General features: G+C 37.1%; 1 protein-coding gene across 1 annotated transcript; it reads right to left on the reverse strand.

Moving 5' to 3' along the window:
- Positions 1-204: 204 nt before the first annotated feature.
- On the reverse strand, positions 205-8,359 carry tma16 (translation machinery associated 16 homolog). The gene is made up of 8 exons (XM_015344423.2): positions 8,335-8,359; positions 7,432-7,472; positions 6,666-6,775; positions 4,392-4,429; positions 4,219-4,303; positions 2,721-2,869; positions 2,196-2,238; positions 205-984 (listed from the first exon to the last, which is right to left on the reverse strand). Exons 2-8 carry the CDS (start codon positions 7,432-7,434, stop codon positions 819-821), a joined length of 594 nt encoding a protein of 197 aa, XP_015199909.1. The 5' UTR covers positions 7,435-7,472; positions 8,335-8,359; the 3' UTR covers positions 205-818.
- Positions 8,360-10,669: the final 2,310 nt, after the last annotated feature.

Below are 10,669 nucleotides of genomic sequence, written 5' to 3' on the forward strand. Positions count from 1 at the left end.
CGTCAAGTGCTGGTGTAATGTAATGACATTCAAATACGAATTTGGGTGGAAAAACTATCAATTTTCCATTTCAGTCCTTTTTTTAACATGCAATCACCGATTTAAACCTTAAACAAGGACCATACTTATCATTATGATTTGATATTTTAACATAATTACTGATCATCGGCACATGGTAACAAAGTCAACTTAGTATGGATAAAATACTTGGAGAAACCAGCAAATTTATTCTATACAAGCAGCACCTTTAAAGACATAACACAAACAAGGATGAAAGCAATTTAAATCATCAGAATTTTTCCACAAAAATGTTGTTTGCGGAAAGGATAACATCCATCCATCTTCGAACAGCTTTTTCCAATTCAGGGCTGCAGGGGAGCCTGAGCCTATTCCAGCAAGCAACGAGTGCAAGCAGGATACACCCTGGACAGGACGGCAGTCCATGACAGGGCAGACAGACCAGACACGTACACACTCAAATCAGGGCCAGTTTTCCCAGAAGCCAATTAGTCTCACGGTATGTCTTTGGACTGTGGAAGGAAACCGACACAAAATCGGGGAGAACATACAAAACTACACACAGTTACCACCCCAGGTCCATCACTGAACCCAAGGCTCCTGCAATGCTAACCACTGCAGCGCCATGCTGCCCGTAAAGATAATGGTACTACGCAATTTCTGAAATCAAGGCAGCACTCCTTCTGCAGAGGTTTTATGCCACTTGTTCTCAGCGATGCAAAAATACAGTCCTGAGGATTGACCTAATTACATAGCAGGTTCCCAAATCCACTGTGGAAGGGGTATTCCGAGCGACCGATTTAATGGGTTTCTTCTGATTCAGAATTGGATTCTTCAGACAAATGATCTTTATCCAACTCAAGTGCTAATTCCTCCTCTGTGTCTTTCTGACTGTTTTCTTTTGCTTTAGATGAAACTCTTCTCATTTTAATATTTGGCAACTTCTTCAGATCTCCATTCCATTCCCTGTTATAAAAAAATAAACGCAAGGCTGAGTTTAACTTACACACTTCACTTTTCAAAACATTTAATTTGATGTACTGCTCTGTTGGTTTTAAGAAAACCAGATGGGCTCTATACTCGACACATTTGACATTTGCTACTGTAAGGAATAAGGAAATTGTGTATTACTAAGGAAAATGTTATATGAATTAAGTCAAATGCAAACCAAATTTTTGGCATTGTTGCAAACGAGTGCTTAATATGCACATTTCTGTGGTACCCAACTGGCAAATCCACCAGAAGAACTGAATCTGGCAGGTTTAGACTTCTTGTTACAATATCACTTATTCAAGCCACAGCAACTAGACTGTAAATAACATTCACTAAGATTATTACATTACAGCTTTGAAATGAAAAACCACATTCATTTTGAGCATAAATATTATAACATAAGAAAAATGTATCGCCAATGCATGGAGAATTTTGACATTTTGTCAAATCCTCAAAGCTTTTTGACATGTCTGTGATTATCATGGCAGTCCTTAGAAACAACATGCTACTTAAAAGCCCATAAAATAACTTCCAAATGCAGAAAGCTTGACCTTTTGAACTTTTAATATGGCTTGAAATTCACTTTAAAAACAATCCTTTTATTAATTATATTTTGCGTTTAAAAAGACAAAAGCGGAACAGTGCACTTTATCTCCGGAAGTATTTTCCACCATTAGCTAGTGCTGGCATAAAGCTAGAAAATATAATTGAAAGATGGCATCACACAATTATAATTTTTTCAAGTCATGGCTATGTCAAGAATTGGTGATGTTTCTGTGGTTCTGCAATATTTGTGATTCTCTGTGTGCTGATCCTACACTAAAAAAGCTTCAAGAACAAGGGACTAACAATGAACAATCTGGTATAGTTAGATATGATGCACTAGTTTGTGATGACACGTAGCCACCTGCTTCTTATGCTCAATTTGTATATACAATGATTTTGAAATATTTTAATTTGCATAATCTTAAAAGACCCAACATCCCTTTTGTTTCTAGTTTTAGAGCATGTGTACCCAACAGAGCGTCTTCAAAATCATGCAAGCTTCAAAGCTTTTTCTAAATATATCTGTGTATATTTTATATTTTCCTGACTCTAATGATATGACAGATATGTTTGAAAGGCATTTTTGCCTGTGCATCATCACGATTGATTATTCGTCCAAGTAATGAGATGTGTCTCACCTGAATGCCTTCAGATGTTTACTGTTTAAAATATCCGGAATTTCTAGAAGATTTAAAAAAAATCAAATGAACATATACTCCACTTGCAGAGTTAATTATAAAATGTAAAACTACATAACTAAATAATATTTTTGAACTTGAATGTCAATAACTTAATACATTAAAACCTAGTTCAAGAGATATTCAATAAATCTACTATACTAAGAGATGCAAGCTGTGCAGGTCATTTCAAATCTTAAAAAATCCGAGCAATGCTAATCTATACACATACTAACATACTAAGAAAATTTAGACAACAATAACTTATATCTGAAAGAACCACTAGTGTGCAAGGAAGACTAGTGTATTGAGTTTCTTATTTTCTTTTTAGACATAGCATGTTATAATTTGGAAGTTTCAAGCAATCTCATGACTAAATAGCTCAAAAATGTATCTGCTTAAATTTGATAATAATTTAGTTCATTGCATCAGGTCAAAAGTGAACAATGAAAATGTTATCCGAAAGAAAAGAAAAAAAAATCAGACCTATTCCGTATCCCTCATACTGCATTCTTTCCCGTTCAATGGCTTGTTTGATGACATTCTCTCGGGAGCTGTGTTGTCTTCCTTGCCTGCCTTTAACGCTATTTCCTAATTCTATCTGTTCCAGTTCATTGTCAAATCGATGCAAGTATCTGTGAAAAGGAGGGATGAAAAGAAGAACTCAATAACTACAGGACAATGGAAAATAATAGTATGCTTTCAATTTTGCCTGATAAAGGTCAAGACAAAAATAGGTCAGATCTTATGAAGACTAACAACAATAATAATAATAATAATAATAATTGCTTACACTTACATAGCGCTTTTCTGGACACTCCACTCAAAGCGCTTTACAGGTAATGGGGACTCTCCTCCACCACCACCAATGTGCACCATCCACCTGGATGATGTGATGGCAGCCATAGTGCCCCAGAACGCTCACCACACATCAGCTATCAGTGGGGAGGAGGGCAGAGTAATGAAGCCAATTCATAGATGGGGATTATTAGGAAGCCATGATTGGTAAGGGCCAATGGGAAATTTGGCCAGGACGTCGGGGTTACACCCCTACTCTTTTCGAGAAACGCCCTGGGATTTTTAATGACCACAGCGAGTCAGGACCTCGGTTTTACGTCTCATCCGAAAGACGGCGCCTGTTTACAGTATAGTGCCCCCGTCACTATACTGGGGCATTAGCGCCCCCTGCTGGCTCCACTAACACCTCTTCCAGCAGCAATCCACAATGCATGTGAATTCAGTTTTTGTTTCTGCACTTACAGATATTGAATGCAATTACTTTATAGGAAAATACAATGGGGGGTACAGAATGAATATGGGTTATAAGAAAGTTCTCATTTAACATCAAGAGGCAAGCTTGCAAGAATACTAAGCTTTCTCTTTAGACACCTGGTCTAAAAATACCCTGTCCTCAAAGCAGAAGGAAAAGCTGCGGGTAGTTATTTAAATTTTAAATAGCCCAATGCACGTCTTTCACTTTTTCCGAACAAATGTGGAAAGCACATTGTTAATATTTACAACAACACATCTGAAATACAGGACATTTTTAGGAATGAATGTAATCTGTGCAGATATCCCCTGACCCTGCAGGGATCCAATGCTGGTCTCCTGTAGGCTCCAAGCACACACAATGCCACACCTTAGATAAAGAACACCTCTGACATGCCAAAATACCAGGTCCTCTGCTGAGACAGTTCTACAATGCCTAGATTTCAGAGGGGAATAGTGTCACTTCTGTAACTGACACAGAGCCCAGTCACACTCTCCCCTCTAAATTCCTCCTTCCCTTCACAACAGCCTTAGCAACTGACAGACAACAGACTAAGAAAACCAAAGTCATGGAACTAGTGTAAAGAGCAGTTTTATAATGTCTACATTTCTGAGCGAGGTGGTGCCACTTCTGTACGTTACATGAGCTCTGTTACATGAACATTAATACACAATATATATACCTATATTTCATTATTTCAAACAAATCCCTTACCTTTCTACAATTTCACATGCATCTTTTTTTGTATACTCAGCTTTATTCGGGTCAAGCTGATTCTGAAACCAGAGAAGTTTATCCCCTAGAAGAAAATAAAGCAAATAAGCAAACAGAAGCAACACGATACAGTACCATTTTCAAATTTGCAAGTAAAAAAAAATATAGCTCACCTATGGCATTCAGACGAATAGCTTTTTCAACTTTTTGTCTGAAAGGAAAATGAAAATATGCATTATACCTCTAACCTTAAAATAAGGACTGGGGCTCAATGTATCAAGCATTTTCTAGCAAACCACTTCAGCTGGAAAGGATGGGAACACTTACAAATTAATCTATTTAGTTTTCTTTGAATACCGTGTACTACTTGTGCTCAACCATACTGGTGTATTTCCTTTTTTCCTTACATTTTTTACCTGGTGTTAAATAAGATTATTTCAAAATATAAATAGCACAACGGAACAATATACTTCAATTTCTCATAAATGCACATTTTATTTCATTAAGAAAAAAACCTGCTGGTGTTGCAAATAACATATTTCTGTATTACTGTCTATAATCAACTCATGAATGAGACTGAACAAGTTGTCCTAGAAGATACAAAGTAGGAAGTGTAGTTTTAAGAAATCCTGCTGAATTCTAAGGCATTTCATATTAGCATAAAAAGAGGAAAGCGCATAAAAAGTGGGGGACTGGACTGGAGCAGTTAAAATATTCCCAACTACGCTGCCAAGAGCCCATCTGATGAAGTTTCCACTCCATAAGCAGTGTTGCATCCTGCACGTCAGCAGTTTGAATACAAGCTGCGACACCCTCTGTTACTTCTGAGTTCCCAATAGTGACAAACAAATTGCCTGACAAATGCCAAAGTTGGCTGAAGTTGTACTGACATGTTGTGTTTTGTCACTGACTGGGTACCAGCAGTTCTGTCATTGGGTGAGTTTCCTCCAACCCCCTGTATTCTACAGCTTCCAAACTGCTTCACAAAAATCTACAACTTCACCGTCACAGATACACCATGGACTCCCTTTTTAAAAGTAACTCTTCAAGATAAAAACATGTTTTACATCATGAGTTTCAGTTATAAAATGGATGCTGTGAAATGTTCTATGCAAGCCTTTTGAGGAAATAAAAAATGAAGGCGTTAATAATGAAACCTATGATGGTTATAATAATGAAATGAAAATGCTGCCCATTTGTTTTTTTTTATGTACAATTTACATAAAAGCGTAACAACATTTCTCATTTCTTAATTCAAGTGAGAAATGTTTACAGGTGGGAGAATAAAAAACATTTGTGACACATCCCTTAAAATGACAACTCAGGTCCAGAAATAACACCAAGTTCAACACATTTGCAAAGCTCATGGGGGAGCTTAGGAGCACAACTTTAGGTTTGCCACAGCTTAGCTTGAGTTCTTTTGTATTCATTCTTTTAATATCAATGACCCGGTAATGTGCAAAATCCACAGCGGCAGTATCTGATCTGCTCTGAAAATAATTCAGTCACCATGACATCAAAACTCATGTCCAGGATGGCAAATAATTACACCAAGATGCAAGACGAAATAGTAAAGACCCCAGCACAAAACCTAAACGTAATAGCATCAGTTTTTAAACAGCCAAGATTAGATTTATAAATTGCCTCTTAGGTAGTCAAAAAGGAGCCAAATCAATGAAGGAATACAGAAGTGATACATACATAATGTTCCCAGTGCAAAGGCTGTATCAAGCAGTGTCAAGAGCTGCACTTAGGTACAGACGTAAATGAATATGCAGTGACCTAGAGTGGGGAGCAAATCGTTAAGTAATTTAACAAGGGCTGTTCCAATGCTAGGTCTGTCTAAATCTGACTGAAAAGGTTCAAAGAGTTTAATACATGTCATTTGAGACTGCAATTGTTATAAGTGTTTTGCTGTTAAATAATTGCTTGAAGGTCTTACAGTATTCAGTAGAGGGAGCAAAAGGACATGAATTAACCGGTTTGAGTATTTATGAAAATCTTATTAGACTGGGAATTCTGCTGTAACATGGTAGTTTAATATAATTTGAGGTCTGCAAAATGTTAACCCAAATTTTGACACTAGAATTCTTTTTAAAAAGTTGCCTGATTCACATTGAAAAGACTGGTCTGTGATGCCTTCGATACCCAACATCAATGCATGTGATCTTTACTGGTGGGAGAAAGCCAAACTAACCAATGCACTATTTACATTTTTCTGAGAAAGGACATTTTACATACTAATGTAGTGCATCTTGCTTATTAAAACATCATAATCATGTGGAAAAATAACCCTATAAAAAGCTTGGCATATTCTTGTGGAAATACAGGAAGGAGACACACATGCAGGTCTCATGGGTCGATGGTATTTTTCAATTATTGTATTTCTTTGCTCGCTCTTTTTCCAAGAGATCAAAAGCACTATGGAATCCGCCAGGTGTTCTTACCTTTCCTTCCTTTCCTGTTTGATAACCCCTCTCGCTATCTGAGCAGCCTTTCTGCTGTAAGGGTGAACAACCTTCTTCTCCGCCGCTCCTTTGCCTTTGGGGGCTTTAGGCTAAGACACGGCGGTGTGAAACAAGTGTGTTGGTTAGTGCTTTACCCACTATGACATACTTACACATATATACAATGTCCAAAACATTAAGACATATATTAAAGGTAACAAAAATCTTAAGGGAATGCTACTGAAAACGCTTCAACACTTAATAAAATTGGAAATTTTCTCTTACGTACGATAAAACAGAAACCCCATTTTAGGGGGACTAACATTAGAGATAAATGTCTGGATTATTCAGTTGTGGAAAAGGGTGCCTTTTCTGCACAATAGTACTTGATAGAGATAGTTTACATGTACTGCAATTGAACACGACTAGTGTTCACTTGGTGTAGTGCTGGCTATCAAGGAGTTTAAATTAAAATAAAATAGGCATACGTTTTTTATTTTTACCTCGGTGTATGTTACCTTGAAGCCATCTCAACATAAGGACGTTATTATATCAACTCTGCATTAAATACAGATATCTATATATTGATCAGACAAGTTGCTACTTAGAAGTAACATCAAAAGTAATCGACATGAACAGATATTTAAATTTACAATTTAAACTAGAACTAGAGAATGTTAAAGGGAAAAATTATTTAATCGTATAAAATGCCATCACTCTGGTTTTACAAGTGAAGTTACCTTATGATATATTATACAAAACTCACCATTTCTGTCAAGGAGCTGTATCCCACGTGCCCAACTCCGTCTGTGAGAGAAAACGGAAAATGGTACGACAATATTTTTCTTCCCCGATCTCAGTAAACCGCAATGTGATGTTCCGGAGAGAATGAGTACAGTAAACCTCCAGTTTAACGGACTTTGGATTTAAAGAACGAAAATTGCTAAAGCAGAATAATGTCTGTAAAATCAGAAAAACCTGACTTGACACGCAACAACGATGAAATGCACAAATGATAAAATATCGTTAAATGTTATACAATATTGAAATTTATGATCAGCATTGGTACTCTGTCGGGATAGGTCAGTTACATTGCCATGGATATTTGTTTCATTTGCTTTAGCGATTTTTATAAACTTTGTATATACGATACAGTGGAAAGGATCGTATATTTATGATAATTAATTTCAGACAGTGATCCAGTAAGCACACATACATAAATTCTCATATGCGTTTCGGCGTTGAAAAAAATTCATTCGTGATTTAATGGACATACAGCAATATCGGTAACCCCTTCCCTTATATTACAGTCCTTTGAAAAGACGGGGTGTTTCGTTATTAGAGATGGAATAGACTGTAAACGTGATTTTTTGCTTATATATGAAGGAGGTTCACACTAGCCTTTACTGAAATTCCCATATTCATCATCATAGCAACAATTTGTTTTTCACATTGGTGATAATAATAATAATAATAATAATAATAAACTTGTTGATCCACACGTCAACACCTAAAGGAGCATCTTATCATATAAACGAAATTATATGTTTTTTGTCTTCCATTTACTCTACGGCTTCACATTCCTAATTCTTAAAAAAAAGGTACAGTAAATCCTCGGTTTATTCCGGTATTGGAATAACGATGCAACAAATGCCTTTTAATTGTTCACCTTTTCCACCTTACTCCCTTGCCCATAGTAGAAATTTAATCGCTATGAATGTTACTTATACAGTTAACTCTCGGCTAAAACACCTGACTACCACAGGTGAAACCATTAGAGACCTGGACTGGACCCGTAGGACGTCACAATAGATAATGCAGTTCAGCAAGTAGAAACACTAGAACTTAGTAGAAGAACTAGCTCTGTGTGATTACGGGGGGAGTGTACAGTTCTCTTAGAGGTGCAGTGTTCATGAGCCATTGAGACCTACTGTACACAACTAGCCAGTTTTCTAAACCTAATCTCTGCAATTTGTGTAGCAGTCGTGCTGAAAAGAGAACAAAAGGAAACAACGTTGTTTCAGCATGGAATAAACCTTGGTCCTTTGCAGGCTATGCATGCTGACGCAACTACCTGCATGAACTACTTATAGTGAGCTACAGGGAGTTCAAAATAAAGTGTTCATGTGGAAAAACTGTTTGGCTTTTTCCAGATAAATAAATAAGATAAATAAGTAAATGATCTGGCAGAAACATGGGTCTGGAGAGACAGTATATTTCATATCTTATACACCATATATTTGGAAATATGTTTGTTAAAATATATTATGGTAAATATTTATTTCATTACATTTTAAATATAATCTTATATCTATAAATTTGAAGTAAATATATTTTGCATTATACTGAAAGATATGTCCACACATTATGTCTGGTATATTGCAATATATTTCATTTTCATAAGGGAGAACATAGTATTAGTTATTGCCTGCTACCAGGAATCAGAGGACAAGGGTTACAATTACAAAGTGGTGAGATATGAATAGGTGAGACACAGAATAAATGACAAAAGGAGGCATTTCTTTTACACAATAGGTTGTAAGATGTTGGAATAAGCTAGCCATTCAAGTTGTAGAAGCCAATAACAGTGCTTTCTTCAAGAAAGGACTGGATAAGATCTTTATTTGTAAACTCTCATTTATTCTCCACTTACTGTAGTTAGCTACTAGCAATCAAAATATGTACTCTGGTTTTCAACCTTTCTTATGTTTTTATTACCAAGGAAAATGCTGAGCTAGGACTGAAAACTTCACAGCTTTGATTATTAATGTGTCCTCATTATTTGTTGTTTTTTTTCCCTATTATTGAGTATACTGTAACGAACGGCCGACATACAGGTTGTACGAGCCGGTTGCAGCGCGGTGACGGCACCGCCCTCTCCCCTGCGCATAACAGAGATGTTGGCCGTCCGGGCTGAGCTCAGCCGGCAATATCCCTGTTGAGCGACGCCGGAGACCCGGGTTTGATTCTGAGGCGGAGGACGACTTGGGGCAAGAGCGGTAAGGGCAGAAACCCCAAGAACCTGAATTCGCTACAATACCTTATTCTGAGGCATGATTGAATTTTGTGTGTGAATGCTTTTTTGTAAGGTCTGGATTAATTTGAGTTCAGGCTTTCTCAGGAACTGAGTACATTTAGGTGTAAATACTGCACAGGTAGGCATTGGTATCTGTAGGTTTAGAGATCCCTGTTTACTGCTTGTTTTTTTATGTCAGGAGGAGACATCCTGACACCCTGCAAAGGAGAGGGTTGGTTTGCCAGCAGCGTTAAAAAATTCAGCAGCACTGGACCTGGAAGTTATCTAAAGGTTATCTGATTACTCAGTCTGTACAGTTAAATCTTTGGCCAGGGAACAGGAGCAGAGCCCTGGTCAAAAGGATTCAGTTCTAGACCATCCTTCCCCATATTTCTTCATTTTGTATGTGACAAGTTTCTCATGCATATATTGGAGGCTGGCAAAAGAGAATCCTGAGCATCAAAACAAGTTTAAGACCAGCTTCAGCACCTACCCAACTACTTGTCTCCATATGGAAAACACATTTTCTTTTCTGTACTGATTAATTTTGTTTTCTGTCATGATGCTCCCATTAACCCAGCCTTCCAGCATGGCCCTGGCAAGATTGCCAATCCGTTAAAACCAGACAACAGTCAGCAGGTGAAGGGGAGATGGAGTCTATTTCCAGCCCAATTCACTGCAATCAAAAATAAGTGTCTAACACCTGTACTCACTCGAAGCTATTTTCTTCAAGGCAGATGGAAGTAAAATGTGAATTAATTGAACAGTCTTATTCACTAAAGACGTCATTAAGTAAGATGTCTCATAAATGAAAAAGAAAAGTTCACCTCTGCACCTTTTTTTAGAACAATTTGGATCAGTGCCTGTCTGATGTCTGATTACTTTGTAGTTTTTATGCAGAGTTTCATCAACTACTACTCAATTATCTTTAAAAGCCCCCATTCAACATGAGTGAATTCGTCTACAGAAAAAGACCAATCTGTTTCAT

This window comes from Lepisosteus oculatus, chromosome 1, assembly GCF_040954835.1.
Source record: "Lepisosteus oculatus isolate fLepOcu1 chromosome 1, fLepOcu1.hap2, whole genome shotgun sequence".
In the NCBI taxonomy this organism is placed as follows: Eukaryota; Metazoa; Chordata; class Actinopteri; order Semionotiformes; family Lepisosteidae; genus Lepisosteus; species Lepisosteus oculatus.

Excerpts from the sequence above, each read along its gene's own strand:
- tma16 (XM_015344423.2), bottom strand. Across the intron at positions 2,239-2,720 it reads GTATGAGGGATACGGAATAG|AAATTCCGGATATTTTAAAC; the intron begins GTCTGATTTTTT and ends TAAATCTTCTAG. Across the intron at positions 985-2,195 it reads AAACATCTGAAGGCATTCAG|GGAATGGAATGGAGATCTGA; the intron begins GTGAGACACATC and ends TTTTTATAACAG.